At 33.3% G+C, this 22153-nt stretch overlaps 2 protein-coding genes across 4 annotated transcripts; both read left to right on the top strand.

Annotated features, from left to right (window-relative positions):
- Nucleotides 1-14438: 14438 nt before the first annotated feature.
- LOC127102969 (probable 6-phosphogluconolactonase 4, chloroplastic) lies at nucleotides 14439-15413 on the top strand. Its single transcript, XM_051040277.1, has 3 exons — nucleotides 14439-14446; nucleotides 14567-14825; nucleotides 14913-15413. The coding sequence occupies exons 1-3, from the start codon at nucleotides 14439-14441 to the stop codon at nucleotides 15411-15413; spliced, it is 768 nt and encodes a 255-aa protein (XP_050896234.1).
- Nucleotides 15414-19577: 4164 nt separating this feature from the next.
- Nucleotides 19578-22148, top strand: LOC127107899 (serine/threonine-protein kinase SRK2E). 3 transcript variants are annotated; one of them, XM_051045244.1, is made up of 10 exons: nucleotides 19578-19798; nucleotides 20024-20169; nucleotides 20259-20333; nucleotides 20437-20538; nucleotides 20614-20667; nucleotides 20789-20881; nucleotides 20980-21072; nucleotides 21150-21254; nucleotides 21345-21443; nucleotides 21641-22148. In XM_051045244.1, the coding sequence occupies exons 2-10, from the start codon at nucleotides 20026-20028 to the stop codon at nucleotides 21932-21934; spliced, it is 1059 nt and encodes a 352-aa protein (XP_050901201.1). In that variant the 5' UTR covers nucleotides 19578-19798; nucleotides 20024-20025; the 3' UTR covers nucleotides 21935-22148. The 3 variants fall into 3 exon arrangements, with proteins under 3 accessions (XP_050901201.1, XP_050901202.1, XP_050901200.1); XM_051045245.1 differs by having other exon boundaries at nucleotides 19578-19948; XM_051045243.1 differs by having other exon boundaries at nucleotides 19578-20169.
- The last annotated feature ends 5 nt before the right edge of the window (nucleotides 22149-22153 follow it).

The raw sequence follows: 22153 nt of genomic DNA, 5'->3' as shown, positions 1-22153 counted from the left end.
AAAATATTTATAATATATTAAAGTAAATTGAGTAAAATAATAAAATATTAAAAAAAAACTAGTTATTACTTCAAATACATGGTAAGTAAGTTTATTTATGATTAGAAAAACTTAACTATTTGTGTAGCTTACAACTCAATTAAATGATTGCGATACTTGTCCAAACTGTCGTAAAAATCCAAAAAAAACACACATTGCGACAATTAAGATCCAATTGTCGTGATTCAAGTGTCGTAAAATGACTATTTTCTTGTACTTACTAGAGTATATGCATAGTGAGGATGAATACATCGAATTAGTAAAAATTTCGGTGTACTCTCTCTCTCTCTCTCTCTCTCTATATATATATATATATATATATATATATATATATATATATATATATATATATATATATATATATATATATATATACACTTTTTAATTTTTGTAGTTAATTGCATGATTAGTTTGTTCTTTATTGCTTTCTAGAAATTGCATGACATTAGGATTTCTTTTGATAGTGATTAATTGTAAATATGTAGGTTTTGTTAGAATTGGTACTTCAGTCTTATCTTGTTGTCGATTAAACTGAAAATTATGGTTGATATTGTAAAATCATACTACTTGTTTAATTTTCAATTATTCAATACATTGCAAGTTTGTATGTTTTGGTCAAATTTGTGTATCAATCTTATTTGTGATTTAAACTATTAGAGATGTTATATACTGATTCTAATCGATAAGCATAATCTCCTTTATGCTAAATTTGCTTCCACCATGCAAAAATAACTTTTATTTTAGAAACTCTGCTAAAAGTTTTTTAAACTATTTTTCAAAGAAATTTTTAATTGGGGGGTCTATTCACTCCCTCTAGAGTGTTTCTTATCCATATTCTCACCCAACAGTTTGCCTCAGAGCTAGTCTTTTGATCCGATCTAAGCGACTCAAAAATTTGGGGAAATGGATTGTTGGTCAAGTGACTTCCCACACAAGGGGGGAGGGGGGTTGAACTGTGTGATCCCAAAAATCATGATTTTGAAAATCTTTGCAAATTAAAATCAGAGTTTAAAAATATTTTTGAAAAAGTTTGAGTAATAAGAAGCGAAAAAATAAATTGCAGAATATAAGTTGCGAAAAATAAAAGTTAAGGGAAAGAGGGTAACACCAAGAGTTATAGAGGTCCGGCCAAACAATAAAACAACCTACTTCTCTCCCCAAGAATAGATCTTGAGAGTATCCAATAAGTTTTGAGAGCTTTTAGTAGGTAAAACTCACAAACCCCCTTATACAAGGAAAACTGGTTGACTTTCAACATAAACAGTATGACTTCGGATTTAGCAATTGAGTCGTCTCTTCCAAATGGTGGCTAGAAGTGGTTACTCCTCTTTCCATAAACGGTAGATCGAAGCGGTTAATCTTCTTTCCACGAGAATCTTGGAGCGGTTAGTCTTCAAGCTTCTAAGCAAACTTTGTAAGGTTTTTTGCATGGGCTGAGCTTACAAACCTTTAAACCTTGGTTTTATACGGCATAACCAATAACCTGAGAGATTTTAATATCGGGTTAATCTCGAACCTTATCCAAGTTTTTATCACAGGCTAAACCTTAACCTAACCTTGGTTTTACCATGGTCTAACTAATAACCAATGAGATTTTACCACATGATAATATCGAACCTATTAAGCTTTTAATCACGGGTTAAGCTTGAACTAAAATAGGGGTTTGATCACACAATCCCCAAACCAAAATCTTTTACGGGTTTAGCTTATAACCCACATAAATAATCCCTAAAATGGATAATATTCAACCAAGTTGAATACAAAAGATTCTCTTGGTGAATTTATAATTCTACCCTTCTAGAATTACTAAATATCCTCACTCACAAAAGGACTTTCTCAAATAAGCACTTCAGCTAAAACATTAATGAGAGAAAGTAAAAAAATGAGAGAGAGAGAGAGAGAGAGAGAGAGAGAGAGAGAGAGAGAAAGAGAGTACATTGGGATTTATACTAGTTCGGTATGTTCATCATCACTTTGCACCGATGAATTTACAATTCTACCCTTTCCAGAATTACAATAATATTCTCACTCACAAAATGACTTTTCTTATAAAAGTACTTAGGCTAAATTATTAGTGAGATAAAGTTAAAGAAAATTTTAGAGAGAGAAAGAGATGTGTTAAAACACGATTCTGGATGAAATGAAATGAGGGAATGGACTCTATTTATAGACTAGAGGTTGCCTTAAAAAGGAAATTTCTTTTAGTGCCTTTTAAGACAATCTAGTCGATTAGAATCTAATGCTAATCTATTAGAAACTTCAATGGTAATCGATTACCATTTCAAAAAAGGAAAGAAAAGATATCTAGCCATTATACCTCATTATGGCACTATCGTAAATGCTTAGAGCTCAATTTTGAATTGATCTAATTGATTAGGCAAGTGATCAAATCGATTAGAAGAGGAAAAACTTTGCCAATAGCAATTTTGATTGCTCCCAATTTATTTAGCACAAATTCAAGATATTTTAGAAAATATTTTCTTGAGAAAATTCAGTTTGAAAGCAATTTTTAGTGTGTGTGTGTGTGTGTGTGTGTGTGTGTGTGAGAGAGAGAGAGAGAGAGAGAGAGAGAGAGAGAGTGCATGCATGCGTGTGTGTTTTATCCATGCACTTTTATGATAATTCTCTTTTTCTTTTACACAATATTCACTCAGGCTAAGGCAGGGTTATCTTGTACTTCAAGACTTTGTCAGATTCTTTCTTTTGTAGACACTTGCTTGAGTTTATATGAGATGAGGCTTGAGCTTATACTCCATTTGGTTTCCTTCATCAGATAGTAAAGTCCGTCAAACCCTAATACTTAAGTTTGCATCTTTATCCATTTCATCATTTATGGCTGACTTAAGACATTGTCATTATCAATTACTTGTCATCATCAAAAGTTCAACAAACATTGTTGTCCTTGCTAAAGGCATATCACCTACAAAACAAGGTTCCACATGGGTGACAAAGATATGAAGGGATCTTACCATAGAGCACCATTTTTTAAAGGCACAATTATGCTTATTGGAAGGAAAATACATATGTACATTTAAAGTAAGTTGATAAGCATCTATGGGTAGCAATTACCGACAGACCTTTCGATCCCATAAACGATGTCGATAATTCTATTAAACTCCTAAAAGATTGGACTGATGATGAAATCAAAAAGTATTCATATGATTTGAAGGAGAGAAATATACTTATCTCTGTGTTAAATGCTAAAGTATATTACTCCATCTCACATCATAAGAGCATACAAAAGTATGTGGAATGCTCTTCAAGTTGTCTATGAGGGAACTAAAGACGTTAAGGATTATAAAATCAATATGTTGATAGAAGAGTATGAAATTTTCCATATGGAACACGGAGAAACTGTGGAATCCATGAAAACTCGTTTTCTCCATTTAATTAACAAGTTAGACAACTTGAGAAAGTCCATTTCTTAAAAAGTTTTCGCTAATAAAGTTTTAAGGTCTATGTGCAGGGAATGGTAACGAAAGGTTACGACCATCAAAGAATCAAACGATCGTAGTAATTTGAACATTACATAACTGTTTGGAAAGTTGGCAGAGCATGAGAACGAATTGAAACGGCTCACTGAAATCAAAGTAAAGTCGAAAAAGAAAGAGAAGGTCAAGAAAGATAAGTGATATCAATCCTTGAAAGCTCCACCATTAAGGATAAATAAAAATAAGAATGAAAGTGATAGTTCGGACAAAGACTCTTCTAAAGAAAAAGAGATGAGGTTATTCGTCAGGCGCTACAATCAATATATGAGAAAACATAAGCTCAAGCGTTCTGACAAAAAAACTGATTAATTTCAAGAATTTTCATCCGTCCAAGAAGAAACATAAGAAAAAGGAAGAATATGTCACATGGTTCTTATGCGGAAAATTAGGTCATTATCAGACCACATGTCCAAGTCTCAACAAACATCACAAGAAAAAGTATAAGGAATTCTACCAGATGAAGGGCAAACATGCTAAAGGTCGTAGAGCCTATATCACTTAGGAAGAAGAAGATGAGAGCTTATTTTCAGCTTCCAGTTCAGATAATGAATGTGTCAACCTATGCTTGATGGCACACGATAAAAGTGGGGTGGTCACCTAGCTCAACTTCTTTTTCCTTGATACGTAAAGTTTCTATATTTGTCACTTGATGGGTTGATGGGCCTATCCCGGCTTCCTTCAAGTCCTTCGTGGATGTGAGTCTTTCGTTGTTGGTGTCTACATCTAGGGCTTCAGGGAGGGGGTGTCCACAAGGGAGATCTCTCCCATTTCCATTTCCATATTGTTATGGTAACACTCTTGAGTGCTTTGTTGTGCCAATAGAATTGTCCCAACTCTCCCACTAGGTAGTTGGTACTTCACGACCAGATACTGAGAGGAAATAACTGCCTCCGACGCATTGATGACGGTTCGGCTTAGAATGATGATGTATCGCGATAAGGAATCTACTATGAGGTATCTGACTTTGATCCCTTTGGCGTTTGTTCCCTCTCCATAGGTTGTTTCTAGGGTTAAATGGCCTTTCACTTGTATCTGTTCACCTGACAACCCTACTAATGAACCCTGGAAGGTTTTGATGTCTTTGGGATCGAGCTGAAGCCCCCTGGAAAGCATCCTAGAATAAGACGTCAGTAGAACTCCCGAAATCTATTAAGACTCGCATAATATCCCAATTTCCATGTTGCATAGTGATGATCAAGGGGTCATTATCATGTGGGAGGATTTCAGTGACATCGCTGCTAAAGAAAGTGATGCCAACTTCGGATTCTCCCTGTTCCCTTTTGAAGGACCCTGGGGATATGATGTTTGCGTTCAATATCTGTTTGGCACACTTCCTTTGGGAGGAGTTAGAACTTCCTCTATCAGTGATACCTCATGCAATAGTGTTAACCCTGAAATGTAGAACTTTGTAAGCCATCCTCTCATGAAGATGGAAAGGTTGATGATGAAAGAGGTGTGGCCTAGATTCATTTTACTGGGGTCTCATGGTGAGTGTTGTTGTATTGGTCAAAAAGTACATATGTGTGTGGTATACATACATGGGTGGGGGATACTCAGAGGTCTTAGTAAATTATGGTGGTTAGGGATTGCCCTCAGCGGCAAGAAGCCTTGTTCCATGATGTTTATGGTGATAAGAGAGGTAAGCTCACAAGAGGCAAAAGGCTTTATATTATGCGTGTATACTAGTTAAGTTGTGATTTGTCCTCTTTTCATTTTATGGAATAAGTATTTATAGAGGCCCATGGACATATGATTTTCTTGGAAAATTATAACTTCCCACTAAATTAGTGGTAGACCGTTGAATCCCTACTTCATAGGAAGACGTGACGTCCTTGTGACCAAGAAACATCTTTTCTCATGTTTCTCATAATTGGGTGAGTGAGAGGCACTTAGAACGAGACAATTCCTACTCAAGAGTGGACTTAATGACCTTTGGTCTCTAATCAAAGGATGTCACATTTAATCTCCTGATAAAAAGAAAGTACTTGTAGGAACTTGTTTGTTAAAGTTTTACTTTATATTTTGTTTTAAACAAAGAAAATTTAATGGTGTGGTAGTTAAAGTTTAGTTGCAATTCTTGAGTAAGATAATTTGAGTTGAGTAAGATAATTTGAGCTTTTGAAATATGTTTTTTTAAATGAAACCGGTGCTCATAATAAAAACATTGAAAACTTGTAGTTAATATGATTCTAAAGTGAGAGAAACAATAATTAAAAGAAATACTTTGAGGAGAAAAAGAAATGTAAAATTTTTAATTAATTAATTTTTAGAGAGACTTATTTATAAATTAATTATAAAAAAGTTTAATTAAAATTATTAATTATAAAAAATATATTAAATATTTCTTATAATTTAATTTTGGTTTTTTAAAAATATAATCATGAAAAACATTTTAGTTTAAATTAATAAATAAAAAATAATATGGGAAATGGGATGGACCAACTCAACAATGTCCACATCATTTAAAATATGTCAACTATGAATTTTTTTTACACATCAGTACAACTTTTACTAGAAATTGAAAAGAGGGATCAAAATTGTTTAAAAATTAAATATGGGGGCTAATTTTATGAGTAAAGTATAATAGTGAATCTAACCTTTTTTGTATAAACCACATGCATATTAAATAAAAGAGATTACAAAATATTGAGGTTGCAAAAATCTGACTCTGTCAAATCACATCAAAGTAGTAAACATCTCAAACATCCTACCATTACATCAATAATGATTTAAAAGAAATAAGTAAAAACACATAACATAGACACTACCCATTGAACCTGCGTACAAGGATGAAACTAAACAGTAAAAAATGTTTTTGTGCATCTTCACAATCTTAGGTAATGGTAAATGAACGAATTCCAACAAGAATCGATTCACGTAACAACAACTCACTGCGATAAATCACAACAAGCATAAAAACTCATTCAAGCCTAACAAACTAAAATCGTAGCGAGTCATAACTAAGAAATTATTGTGATGGTGTGAACCAACGCACCTTGAAAACTACAAATATCAACAAATTTGAAAAGAATAAAAGCAAGTCACACCATCACCAACCAACAATTTAAAACAAACCCTTATAGATTTTTTAGGCCGAAACAAAACCATCAGTTCTTCAGATTATATCGAATCATTAGTCTGCTAGAGTATATCGAAACAATTTGTCGCATAATCACCATAACGAAAATTGTGAATAATAATCTGCCGAAGAAGCACCACAAATCTATGTTGCGACGATGAAGGCATAATAGAGAGAAAAAAACTCCAACGGAGCATAAAGGTGATGCAAAGGAATGAATACTAAATGAATAAAATTAAATACTATAACTAATTTAATCACTAATTAATAATTAATTAATTAATATAATTATTTTTTAAAAAATTTATTAATTTATAAATATCAACCACCTATTTATCATAAATCACCTTGTTATACTAATTTAACTCAACTAGCATATACTAATTGAGCTACCTCATACTTCTATATAATTAATAGATTGATCATGTTAATTTGTGATATTAAAGCATATGTTATGGAGTTGATAAATAATAGGCTTAAATGCACTTTTGGTTCCCCTAATTTGGACATTTTAAATAATTGGTCATCCTATTACAAAACTAGTTATTTGTATCCCTTATCATTTACACTACGCCAAATAAGGGAAAAGAGGGCGCTTATTTTGGCCTATAACAGCGCTTTTAAGCGCCCTCTAATCTGGCGCTGGCATAGGTAAAGACAGCGCTTTGTTCTCCTGGAGAAAGCGCTGTCTAAAGTGGCCACATTATAGTGCGCTTTAAGAAAAAAACGCCCTCTGGAGTGGTCCATACAGGGACACCTTAGAGGGCGCTTTCTGGAAAAAGCGCCCTCTAAAGTTGTTAGTGTAAAGTGTTTAGAGGGCGCTTTCAGGAAAAAGCGCCCTCTAAAGTTGTCAATGTAAAGTGTTTAGAGGGCGATTTCAGGAAAAAGCGCCCTCTAAAGTTGTCAATGTAAAGTGTTTAGAGGGCGCTTTCTGGACAAAGCGCTCTCTAAAGTGTTAGTTATTTTAAAAAAATTTGTTTGAAAAACAGTGGATATATATTTAATTGGTAACCTGTTCGCATGCTGCAAAAGTGTAAAATTCATATTGATTTCATCCTTTAATCCAATGTTATACACCATTAATCCATTGATATATACAACATGAATCCATTTATATACAACATTAATCCTCCATATATACAACATTAATATATGATTCTTTGATCAACAATATACAACAACATATTCTCAAAGTACTACAATTAAGAGAATAAAACATAGCAACCAACACCCAGTGACCACTGTATCCAAAAGCTGTCTAGTAGTTCTAACCAATACTAAACAAAAACGCTCATCCACCCATGGTGGCAAACATGTTCTGTATATCCAAAAGCTGTCTAGTAGTTCTATCGCACATCCATACAAAATAAGGCTCAACCAAAACAACAGATGGCAGCATAAGTAGTCCCCTGCAAAAAGAACACGTCCAAATGCAAATAACACAGAACTGTCAAAAGGCGATTGAGCAACAAATAGTAAACAATGGCATAAAGTTAAATGACATAGCTAATATTACCTGAATTCCTGCATGGCTGTTAAGGTAAAAATCAAATTCCCTAGGGTGACAAATGTCGGTGTCTACCACGGTTCCTTTGACAATTTAGAACAACAAAATCAGCAAAAAGTGATAAATTCAAATGATAATATATACCAGCTGCGTTGAGAAATATATTGAAAAAACCTGGCATAATATTTCCACTTCTATCGGTCTCTTTGGGGTTGACAGGAAAGAGACGGGTGTGATGTCTCTTTTGGACCACTACAAAAGTAACTTTAGGTAGATACCCATCCTCTATTGAGACACAAGCCTGATGAAAAAAAATTAAAAATTAAACGCAGAGAATTTAGTGGTGTATTTTATGAACGACAAAGTAACAAGAAATCAACTTTGAGAAGTCCTAAATTCTGCCTACAATACAGGGCTGCAAAGTTGATGCAACAAAAAACATATAACAATATATGGTAAGTACCTGTATCTCCGACCATATTTTTTCTTTGCCAACCTTCAAGTCCGGACTTCTCCAATTATCACATGTAATCGGAATATGTTGTCGAACAAGGAAACCAATGTAACTTGCCAACATTGAACCCTTATCTTTTGAAGATAGAATTGATATATGTTTAGATGGACATGTTCCATTGTCGTAGAGGGATACTTTCAAATATCCAGCATCATCATCTACGCGAATGAGGCTTGACGATAATAGAGCATCTCCATCTAAACAAATATCAATTGATACTTTCGAGCATCCCTTGCCCCTTGCACGAATGATTGACTTCATAATAGCCATTTTACCTGTAAAAAAGAAAACAATTAAAATCAGATGACAAATGTAAAAACAATTAAAATCATAAAAGTCATTTTACCTGTAATAAAGAAAATAATTAAAATCATTTGACCTGTACCTTTTTCACTAAGTTCTCTTTCTTTTCTTGGTTGGAATATGTTCTACATGTCTCTTAACAACACGGACGTTTGGATTGATCCAAATACCCTCATTATGATCATTTCTAATATATGAATCATTTGATATATTATTCTCATCTTGATCATTTCTGGTAAACGATTCAATCTCAACATCAATATCACCTTGATCTCCAGTGTTTTCATCAATTACTTTGTTGGAAAAAAGAACTATAGACCATTTCGTACTTTTCGGATCATTGACATAGAACACTTGTCTAGCTTGGGAGGCTAGAATAAAAGACTCATCTTTGTATCCCACCCTATTAAGATCCACTTGCAAAAATCCTGACTTATCCATTCGAATGCCGTTATTATTTTCAACCCACTTGCAACCAAATATAGGAATCTGAAACTTCTCATAATCAAACACCCAAATACGCTCGATAACACCAAAATACGACAGATTTGCAAATTTGGGGTTTAAGTCCTTCACACTTGATATGTGCATTGCTTCAGCTACCACGGTGACACCACTATTCGTCATAGTACTTTTATCATCTTGTTCTTTGGTATAAAATGTGTATCCATTAATCGCGTATGCGCTATAAGAAAAAACATGGAAACTTGGACCATATGCTAAGCATCTCAACCTTTCTGTTATTGAAGCGGGATCTGAATAATACTTTGAATAAATATGATCCTTAAACCAAGGTATAAAACATCGATTGTGCTCTCGTACTATCCAATTTTCATTTCTATTGTAATTTAAACCTCGGAGAACATCCTTGTGAATTTCAACATACGGCTCAACCTCATTCTCATTGTGCAGAACATACAAATGCACTTGATCCCGTTCGACCCTTGATACTGCCACGATTTTATTTCCAATTAGATTTTTTCCTTCTTTCTTTTCGACAAGCTGAGACTTGGGGAGTCCGATTGACTGAACATTAGACAAATATTCAGTACAAAACTCAATCGCTTCTTCAACAATGTATCTTTCAACCATACAACCTTCTGGTCGACTTCGGTTCTTCACGTACCCTTTTAATATTTTCATATAACGTTCAACAGGGTACATCCATCTCATATAAGCTGGTCCACACAATTGTGTCTCTTTCACAAGATGAACAACTAGATGTACCATTATGTCAAAAAATGATGGAGGAAAAAACATTTCAAGCTCACACAAAGTAATAACGATTTCTTTTTGCAACATTGGTAAGATCGCAGGATTGATCACCTTACTGCAAATTGACTTGAAGAAAGAACACAACTTAGTTATAGAGCTTCTTACTTTTTCTGGAAGAATAGAACGTATACCTATTGGGAGAAAATGTTCCATTATAACATGGCAATCATGGGTCTTTAAACTCTTTAACTTGAGGTCTTTCATAGACACAAGTCTTCTAATATCTGAAGAGTACCCTTCTGGAACTTTAACTTCACTTAGAAACTTACACAATGTTTTTTTCTCCTTTCTAGATAGAGTATAAGCAGCAGGCGGTAGATATGTTCGTTTTCCTTTCTTCAAGGGTCCTAATTCAGTTCTTATTCCCATCGCTATCAAGTCCTTTCTTGCCTTAAGGCCATCCTTAGACTTTCCTTGTATATTGAGTAACGTGCCAATAACACTTTCAAATACATTTTTTTCAATATGCATAACATCAAGAAAATGTCTCACATACAAGGACTTCCAATACGGCAATTCAAAAAAAACTGACCTCTTCTTCCACCCACTTTTGACAAGTGTGTGGGCAAAAGGCTTGCCAAACTGAGTATCCAAATCTTTCACCTTTTCAAAAATTTGATCACCCGTCAATATAGGTGGAGCTCTGCCTTGTTCTGTCTCTCCATTGAACGCCTTTCTCCATCCACGGTAGTGATGATTTGAATTTAAGAATCTCCGATGACCGAGAAAGACATTCTTCTGACCAAACTCCAAGCGCTTCCAATCTGTTTTATCTTCACAAATAGGACACGCACATTGACCTTTTATGCTATACCCTGATAGATTTCCGTATGCTGGAAAATCATTAATTGTGCCAAACAACATCGCCCTCAAGTTGAAACTTTCTTTCCTATATCCATCATAAACCTCCACACCGGTCTCCCACAAAATCTTTAAATCTTCGATTAAGGGCTTCAAGTACACGTCTATGTCATTCCCTGGTTGTTTAGGTCCAGAAATCAACATAGACAACATCATGTACTTACGCTTCATACATAGCCATGGAGGTAGGTTATAAATCATAATAATCACAGGCCATGTACTGTGTGAGATACTCTGGATACCGTGTGGGTTCATTCCATCAGTAGATAATGCCAAGCGAAGGTTTCTTGATTCTTCTCCAAATTCAGGATAATCATTATCAATTTTCAACCACTGTGGTGAATCTGCCGGATGTCGATACTTTCCATCTATAATTCTTTCATCTGCATGCCAGGTCAAGTGTCTTGAATCGGTTTCACTACGAAACATGCGTCTAAATCTCGGAATAACAGGAAAATACCACAAGACCTTTGCTGGAGACAACTTGTTCTTATATCGCGAGACACCGCATTTAGGAAACTCATTTAACGATGCATACTCATTTCGAAACAAAACGCAATCGTTTGGACATGCATGTATCTTATCATAGCTCATGCCAATAGAGCACAACATCTTTTTGGTCTCATATGTTCGATTGGGAAGAACATTATCCTCAGGAAGCATATCTTTCAAAAGGGCTAATAACTCTGTGAAACTTTTATCCGACCACCCATTGCCCGCCTTTAAGTTGTACAACTTTAATACCGCAGACAATCTTGTGAATTTAGTGCAACCATCATACAAAGGTTTCTCTGCATCACTTACCAACCTCTCAAACATTTCGGGACAATCCTTAAGATCTCCTTCAAGTGCTTCTGCAATCTCTTCAACTCGATCACAATCGTATGTATCTGCGCCACTATAGTTTGAGGCATAGGTCGTACTATCCCCCGGTTCAACATTCTCGTTACTTTTCTCACCATGCAAATTCCAACATGTATAACTTCGATCAATTCCATGCCTCATTAGATGCGATGTCAACTGAACTGCGTCAACCCGTTTCCCATAACAACAACCCAAGCAAGGACATATCATTCTACTGGGGTCTTCGGCGTGCGCAACGGCAAACTTAACGAATTCTAATACCCCATTCTCGTACTCTCTCGACAATCGATTGGAAGACATCCATGTATTATCCATTACTAATTAGAATAAACAAAAAACAATTTTAGAAGAGTTCAAACACATTCGAACCTAGGTTTCTAATGATACTGGTGTTGACACAAAATCAGATATTCATAGGTCGTATAACCCTAACTACTGGGTAATGTAGTCCCATTGCATGCGCTATCATGGTCACTAAAAACCAACCGTCAATTGCCTAATAAACCCAAACAAACGTAGGGCTTGAAATTTAACGCATGCGCTATCAAATTTAAAATGACTATGAATATTGAAACTTTACAGGTTGAAACAAACGTAGCATAGACAACAATAACATAAAACTGAAATGGGGCAAAGCTAAAACAAAGCAAGAAATAGGGCAAAGCTAAAACGAAACAAACGTACCTTTGGTGCCAGAAGGAGGAAACGTCGTAGATCTAACAGAGGTGGAAGGAGAACGCCTTAGAACCCTAACGTGAAAAAGAACGAAAATAACAGAGAGTGAAATAACAAAACGCGCAGTATGTTATAATTTTAATGTTTACTAAAGGGGACCTTAGAGTGCGCTTGTGGAAAAAAAAACGCCCTCTAAGGTGCGCTGTCTATTGCTCCTTATTTTTTCGCTTCACTTTAGACAGCGCTTTTGTAATAAAGCGCCCTCTAAAGTGCGCTGTTGTACATGGACTTAGAGATCGCTTTCTTAGAAGCGCCCTCTAAGGGTATCCTTAGAGGGCGCTTTCATAAACGCGCCCTCTATTGTTGTCCCTCCATTTCCTTATTATTTTTTTGCTTCACTTTAGAGGGCGCTTTGTTACAAAAGCGCTCTCTAAAGTGCGCTGTTGTACATGGACTTAGAGAGCGCTTTCTTAGAAGCGCCCTCTAAGGGTATCCTTAGAGGGCGCTTTCATAAACGCGCCCTCTATTGGTGTCCCTCCATTTCCTCATTATTTTTTTGCTTCACTTTAGAGGGCGCTTTGTTACAAAAGCGCCCTCTAAAGTGCGCTGTCTATGCCTCCTTATTTTTCTCTTCACTTTAGAGTGCGCTTCTTTAAGAAAGCGCCCTCTAAGGTGCGCTGTCTATTCCATTTTTTGGCGTAGTGTTATTTGTTAGTAAACATTATCCCTAGTTGATACTTCATTCCCTGATCAGACTTGTAGGTTGGATACTTCATTCTCGTATCTTCATCATCACTCCCTAGAGGTGTATATAAATGGTATGAATCCTCACTCTCATCATGAACCATCTCAGGCTAGTCTTTCTTATTTTGATAGCTAGAAACCTCACCAAAAGTCTCTTGGAAGTAGCTTAGTCCAATCCATCTCAGTCTCCTTAGATTCTTCACTAAATTGAAACTTACTATCCTCAAAACTACCCTCACTTGCAACGAAATCCTCATGAATACCTTCTTGCCCAGTTTCACTCACTACAACAAACAAGACCTTAGACAGCGCTTTTTTTAGCCTTAGACAGCGCTTTAAAGCGCTGTCTATAACAATGTACCTTATGAACTCAGTTTTTACAAACTCAGTTTTCTAATCAAACATAACAACAACAATGTACCTTATTGTTTTCCTTACAAACATCAACATTTTTCTATTGTCAACTTCTAAACTCAGTTTTTATGAATCAAAATAACTTCAACAAGAATAATACACTAAACTCAGTCAACAAGATTATGCACATTCTCAACATTAGTAAACTACCGCAAGATTATAAACATTCTCAACAAGATTATAAACATTCTCAACATTCTCAACAAGATTATACAGTAGAAACGAAGAAATGAAGAAATATTGAAGAACATATCGCAAGAAATGAAGAACAGTAGAAACGAAAAACGAAGTCAACACCCAAATGTCGAGACACGTACGATTCTTCAAACACGTTCAATGATTGAAACCGAAAAATGGAAGTGTATTCGTGTTCGCTGTTATTCATAAGTGATTCATTAACATTTACATTTCAATTTGAATTTACAACTAATAGTTTCATTTCTAACTAACTTCTTAATTTCAATCTACATTTGTCTAATTCATGCACTCTCCAAAGTAGTTTATTTTGTGCACAAAAACCAAATCCACTATCACTAAGGACATCAATTTTACCAACACAAGTTGGGAACAAAATTGTTTATCATCCTCTAAGGAAGAATAACAAAGTGTTTTCACCCAATAGATGTGTGGGGAAAATAGAGGCATCACTTAAGTGGGAAAAGGGTTATAAGAATGTTGAGGTTTTCAGTAAGGAACATCTTGCTGTGTCCTTGGCTTATGATGTTGCTCAACTTTCTACCAAGTTTACCAAAGAAAGAGGTGCTTTCACGGTTGCTATGTCTGGTGGATCTTTGATCAAGTACCTTAGGTGAGTATTATCAATGTAAAATTTGTCTCTCTAATCTTGAATATAAGCAAATTAAATCGAGCAATTTAGGAACATTAAGCGCTTTGTCAAAAAAAATTGTATGTTTCGATTTCAGGAAATTGGTTGATTCGCCATATGCTGAAACCATAGATTGGTCAAAATGGCATGTTTTCTGGGTTGACGAGAGGGTTGTCCCAAAGGATAACTTAGAAAGTAATTATAAGCTTGCCAATGATGGATTTCTCTCCAAGGTAGTTAATTCATGTGCTTTGTTTATTACAATATCATAGGTGCTAAGTTTAATGATGTCTCTTATTCTAATCACATTCTTCTGTTAGGTGCCAATTCCCCCTCTCAATGTTTATTCTATTGATGATTCCCTACCACCTGATGGAGCAGCAGATGTTTATGAGACAACCCTTAGACGCTTGGTTACTAGCAATGTGATAGCCACATCAACCAATGGGTTACCAAAATTTGATCTCATGCTTCTAGGTATGGGTCCGGATGGACATGTTGCATCTTTATTCCCGGGTCATCCTCTTCTCAATGAGGATCAGAAATGGATTTCTTTCCTCAATGACTCACCAAAACAACCACCAGAGAGAATCACTTTCACATTTCCAGTGATCAATGCTTCTTCCAATGTAGCAATGGTGGTTACCAGAGAATTCACAACAAGTTCAAAAGATGGAAGAAGAGGAAGAGCATTAGAGCAGAACGTACCGTATTCAAGTGATCTCCTTGCGCTGCAACCTTCGATTCAACGTTCGCAAGAGCAAACCCCCACTTCGAAGGATCTCCTTGCGCTGCAACCTTCGATTCAACGTTTGGCTTGATTGGAGCTTAGGGTTAGGTTTCAAGAGGAATTTATGGCGTTTTGTGGTTTAGCTAGAGAAGAGGAACTGATAGGGTTTCAACGTTCGCAGGAGGGAAAACAAAAGAACAGAGAACGAAAATTGAAATGGAGTCTGAAATTTTATTTTAATTAGACCTTAGACAGCGCTTTTGTGGAAAGCGCTTTCTAAGGTATGCCTTAGACAGCGCTTTCCAAAAGCGCTTTCTAAACCCCCCCTTAGACAGCGCTTTTGGTTTTAATTTTTTTTTAATTTAAAGACTTTAGACAGCGCTTTATCAAAAGGGCTGACTAAGGTCTATATTTAAAAGCGCTTTCTAAAAGCGCTGTTTAAGGGGGGGTCTTAGACAGCGCTTTTAGAAAGCGCTGTCTAAGACCCCCCCTTAGACAGCGCTTTCATTATTTTTTTGGAACATTTTCCGTGTTTTATTTTAATTTTAACCTTAGACAGCGCTTTCTTTTAAAAGCGCTGTCTAAGATGCGCTGTTAAAAGTCATTTTTGGCGTAGTGACTGTTAACATCCGTAGCAACTTCTTCAGCAACAACATTAGGTTCAGTAGTGACTTCTTCAGCAACACCATTAGGTGTTTCTTTTCCACCAACCTCAATGTTAGCATCTAATTCACCATCTTCCTCAGTAACATCTGCACTTTTAAACTCGGTGCATTGTACATCATCTTCAGCATCTACTTCATTATCATCAATAATCTCAGGAGTTACCACAGTATGCTCCACATACACATCTATTACATCATAGCCTACAACATATTTTGAAAATTTTAGTACATCCCGATCATTGTTCAAGGGTCTAAGACCACGATAAAAACTATATACAAGGTTCCAATACCACAAGCACTTTATATATACGCAGCCCTCACTCTTAATCATATCCTCTAATTTCATCTAAGACATATAATAGACATCTCAACTCCAGTTCATCTCAGTAACTTCTCCATTTACATACCAGTTAACAGGTGTCTCAACTAATTTTCTCCTATGATGTATTCTCAACCTAATTTTATTAGTCTTAGCTGGCCTGAAAAAAATGACAAATATGGAATCAAATGAGCATAAATTGACACCGGGGACCACAATAATACATTAACAAAACTAACCTAACGGGACCACAAAAATACTTTAACAAAACTAAACTAACGGGACCGCAGGGACAACGATACATACCTTACATAATATTTGACTCCTTCATTTCTCTCCTTTTGACTTCTTGAGTTCTTCATCTTCGTCAAACCTCAACTCTGAAACACAAGTTCACAAATTTGTTTTGTACACAATGCACACTTGAAGGATTTAGAAGAAGGGGGTAACAGGTGATTGAGAGATTAGGGGTTTGACATTTCTTCTGAAAGGATGGTTGTCAAAAGGGGATTAGGATTTTTCAATCTGAAGAACGAAGAATGTGCATGAAACATTTTCAATCTTGATTTTATAATTAGTTTTTTTATTTTTAAAATAGTTTTTAATATTTTCTAAATTAAAATATCCATGTGGATATTTTAAATATCATTAATTGCTGACATGGATTCAAATAGTATTTGTCACGTCATTAATGAATTTACACATAAGTAAAATTGGATAGAGGATCAAAACGCAATCAAAATTAAGGGATCAAAATAGCTTATTTTATAATAGGGAGACCAATTGCTTAAAACATTCAAATTTAGGAAAGCAAAAGTGTATTTAAACCTAAATAATAATCTACTTTTAATATATAAAAGTTAATTACCACCCTGATTACTTAATTACCCTAATTACAATCCATAATACAGCTACTTTCATGTTCCTATAAGTAATTACAATCCATATACTATTTAAATTGTATAATTATATGTTATTAAATTATAACTTTAAAGTTAAAAATAACTATTTAATATAGTTGATTAATATTAATTGAGTAATTTAATATTATTTTTAATTTACCTACCAATTAATTATTATTATTGTTATTATTATTATTGATATTTACCCGCCATATATGATAAAAATATTTTTAAAATTTAAATAGTATATTTATTATTTGATTTGATTTGATTTAATTGAGATCCAAACTCTATAACAATTAAATCAAATCAAATCAAATCTACTTTTAATATATAAAAGTTAATTACCACCATGATTACTTAATTACCCTAATTACAATCCATAATACAGCTACTTCATGCTCCTATAAGTAATTACAATCCATATACTATTTAAATTTTAAAAATATTCTTATCATATATGGCGGGTAAATATCAATAATAATAATAACAATAATAATAATTAATTGGTAGGTAAATTAACAATAATATTAAATTACTCAATTAATATTAATCAACTATATTAAATAGTTATTTTTAATTTTAAAGTTATAATTTAATAACATATAATTATACAATTAAATATTCATTTTGTCATTTAAAGAAATTTATTATAATTCGGTATACAGAATGTACGTATTTACTATAATTATTCTGTTGAAAGGATAAAATATGTTAGTGCAAAGATAACAGCGGTATAAGATTCAAGATGCCAGCGTGTTATTGCAAAATTATATCTATGTAAAATTCAATTAATAATATATTGACATTGGAATGACTCTATATTATTGTTCATAATAAGTAACCGATTTTAATTTATAGAATTTGGATCTCAATTAAATCAAATCAAATCAAATAATAAATATACTATTTAAATTTTAAAAATATTCTTATCATATATGGCGGGTAAATATCAATAATAATAATAACAATAATAATAATTAATTGGTAGGTAAATTAACAATAATATTAAACTACTCAATTAATATTAATCAACTATATTAAATAATTATTTTTAATTTTAAAGTTATAATTTAATAACATATAATTATACAATTAAATATTCATTTTGTCATTTAAAGAAAATCAAGTAACGATAATATTTGGCAAAAAAACTACAATAATAATTAATTTGATTTCAGAATATTGATTTTATTTTGGAATGATAAGATTGCAACAACAATAAAATAACGGTAATATTTTTTAGTAGTATAAATAGAGTTTAGTACGAAATTACTTATAGAAACATGAAAGTAGCTGGATTATGGATTGTAATTAGGGTAATTAAGTAATTATGGTGGTAATTAACTTTTATATATTAAAAGTAGATACCAATAAATTGTAAAAATATTTTTGTATTATATTTTTTGATTATTTCCTTAATATAGTATAAAAAAAATTAAGCAAATTATATTACTATAAATTAATAATGTTTTACTTTATTATGTCCCAAACTGGAAAAGGTTATTTGTGGAAATTTTTTGAACCCATTTATTGATCATTTAACATCCATTACATTCAAAAAAAACTCTTATGCAATAAATTTGTGTACGTTGATTCTACCATATATATATATATATATATATATATATATATATATATATATATATATATATATATATATATATATATATATATATATATATATATATATATATATATATATATATATATATATATATATATATATATATATATATATATATATATATATATATATATATATATACAAAAAAATATATTATATTTTAATTTTTTTAAAATAAATTATTGCACTTGCGCGATCCGTGTGAACGGACGGGTCCTTTACTAGTTATGTCTAAAAAATAAAAACTTTTAACTTTCTTTAGAAGTAAAATACACTGTTTTTAATGCAATTTTTTTATTTGTAATACATTAGACTAAGAGTTTCCCTTGTGCCAAGAAAATACAAAGGCATGTTTGATTTGATTTTATAAAAAAAAAAAAATTAAAAATTAAAAATTTAAAAATTTAAAAATTATTTGATAGCTTAATTTTACAAAATTACTTTTAAAATTTATAATCTAATTTTGCGAGTTTTAAAAACCAAAAAAATAAAATAAATTTTAGAAGTTTTAATTTTTAGTTTTTAATTTTGAAGGGAGAAGAAAAAAAGATATACTTTTCATTAATGTCAATAGTTTATAATATTTATTATACCAAAAAAATTATAATTTTAAAACAATTTTAAAAAGTAAAATGATCAAATATGTTTTATTTTATAGTATTTATTTTTGTTCACGTAGTATTTAAATATTATTTAAAAAATAGACAATATCAAAATGAAAGCAACTCAAATCTATTTCAACTTTGATAAATTTAAGGTTCTCCATAAAAGCAATGAACAAGATAAGAAAAAGACAACTTTTCAGCACCAAACACAACTTTGTAGCAACATAGACATCACATCAACACACACATGTATGAAAACTCACGAGTGTATCACCGTCCCTCATCTCAGGAACACACACATACTCTTTCTCTTTCTCTTGTTCAATTCTCAAGCTACTCATTCATTCACACATTTGAGGTTGTTGAACTCTTCACGAGCTATAACCATTTACGTGTCTCTTTATTCACCCACTCTCTTCTTCTTCAGTGGTCCACCACACACCTTTCTCTTTTTGATCAATCTCAAACGTTGTTAAAGCTTTATCTTTTATGATCATGATAATATGAAGTGAGTTTTTACCTTATTGGTGTTGCTTGCTTGTTTCATGTTAAATGGATCGACCTGTGATTGTTGTTGGGCCAGGAATGGATATGCCGATTATGCATGATAGTGATCGTTATGAACTTGTTCGTGATATTGGTTCGGGTAATTTCGGGGTTGCTAGGCTTATGAGAGATAAACAAACTGAGGAACTTGTTGCTGTTAAGTATATTGAGAGAGGTGAAAAGGTTCATGTCTATAACTCCTGAAGCTTGGAGAAATTTTCTGTTTTTGTTTTTGCGTAGAGAAATTAATGTTTCTTTGTATTACTTAACAGATTGATGAAAATGTACAAAGAGAAATTATAAATCACAGATCATTGAGGCATCCGAATATTGTTAGGTTCAAGGAGGTAAGAAGAACAATAGCAATGTTTTTATTTTATCAATAGTTACTTTCTAGTTCCTGTCTTGGAAGTGTTATAATTGGTTCTTTGATGATGTATGTGACTTTAGGTTATGTTGACTCCAACGCATTTAGCGATTGTAATGGAGTATGCTTCTGGAGGAGAGTTATTCGAGCGAATATGCAATGCAGGGCGATTCAGTGAGGATGAGGTTCTTATCGTTGTCGCTCATTTGTGTATAGTATTCTCTGCGTGTGCATTTAACATCTATTATTTGATGATGTAGGCGCGATTCTTCTTCCAACAACTTATATCGGGTGTTAGCTATTGTCATTCAATGGTATGTACATGTTCGCCTCATGTAGTCTTGAAATTTAAATCAGTTACAAAGACTTTTTAGATTAGAAGATACAATGAGATGTCTCTGACTTGAATTTCTCGATTTGAATTCTTGAATGAAGCAAGTATGTCATCGTGACTTGAAGTTGGAAAACACATTGTTAGACGGTAGTGCAGCTCCGCGTTTGAAGATTTGTGATTTTGGATATTCAAAGGTATGATATAGTCTTGTTTTATTCTTTATCACATTTTATCTTTGATTTATTAATTAATTTGTGCTTGTTTATGCATCTTCATTGTCTTAATTTTTCAGTCCTCAGTACTACATTCGCAACCAAAATCTACCGTTGGTACTCCTGCATATATAGCTCCTGAAGTTTTGCTCAAAAAGGAATATGATGGAAAGGTATATAGATTTTGATTATTTTTAGCATGCTATTAAGAATTCATCTATAGTATTGTTGACACTGAATGGTGGCTCAGATTGCAGATGTTTGGTCTTGTGGAGTGACATTATATGTCATGTTGGTGGGTGCTTATCCTTTTGAAGATCCAGAGGAACCTAAAAATTTCCGCAAGACAATACATGTAACACATTTTGTCTCGCGTTTTTTATAAATCAATGTAGTACTTTTGGTCGAATAGGTTTTTATGTAAAATCTTGTATGTTTCTTGCAGAGGATTTTAAATGTTCAGTATTCAATTCCTGACTATGTTCATATATCTCCTGAATGCCAGCATCTGATTTCAAGGATTTTTGTTGCTGATCCTGCAAAGGTCAGTTTTTCTATTTTGGTACATAGACGAAGTGGTAATAACCACTAAAATCTCACATGCATAACCGTGAGTACCCTGGTAATAACGTCCAACCTAACAATATCGACTTCTGGCAGTTGAGCTAAAATTTGCGGACACTTCATCATTTTATTATATCAAATGATGAGTGTATTAAACTAATATCATTTTTAAAACAGAGAATAAGTATTCCTGAGATTAGAAACCATGAGTGGTTTATGAAGAACCTTCCAACTGATCTCATGGATGAGAATGGAACAAACGATCAGTTTGAGGAGCCTGATCAACCAACGCAAAGTGTCGAAGAAATCATGCAGATAATTGCGGAGGCGACAGTTCCTGCAGCAGGAACTCAGAGCCACAACCAGTATCTTACTGGAAGTTTGGATATTGATGATGACATGGAAGAGGATTTAGACACTGATCCTGACCTCGATATTGATAGCAGTGGAGAGATAGTTTATGCTATGTAAACCAGTGGAAGGAATGTGATTGAATTTTCCATGATCCATCATGGTTGTATTTATGTTTGTGTTGCTTTGCTTTGCATTCATAGCTGTTTCTTTTTAATAGTATTACAAATACATTAAATGAAAAAGAACTGTATGTATGTACTATGTATATATCATGTGTATCTATATATGTATATTTGCTTGTATCTAAATATTTCAAAAGGGCTTCTATTTTTTCAA

This window comes from Lathyrus oleraceus, chromosome 7, assembly GCF_024323335.1.
Source record: "Lathyrus oleraceus cultivar Zhongwan6 chromosome 7, CAAS_Psat_ZW6_1.0, whole genome shotgun sequence".
In the NCBI taxonomy this organism is placed as follows: Eukaryota; Viridiplantae; Streptophyta; class Magnoliopsida; order Fabales; family Fabaceae; genus Lathyrus; species Lathyrus oleraceus.
Note: the sequence above shows the minus strand (reverse complement) of the source record. Positions and strands in the feature narration are given on the sequence as shown.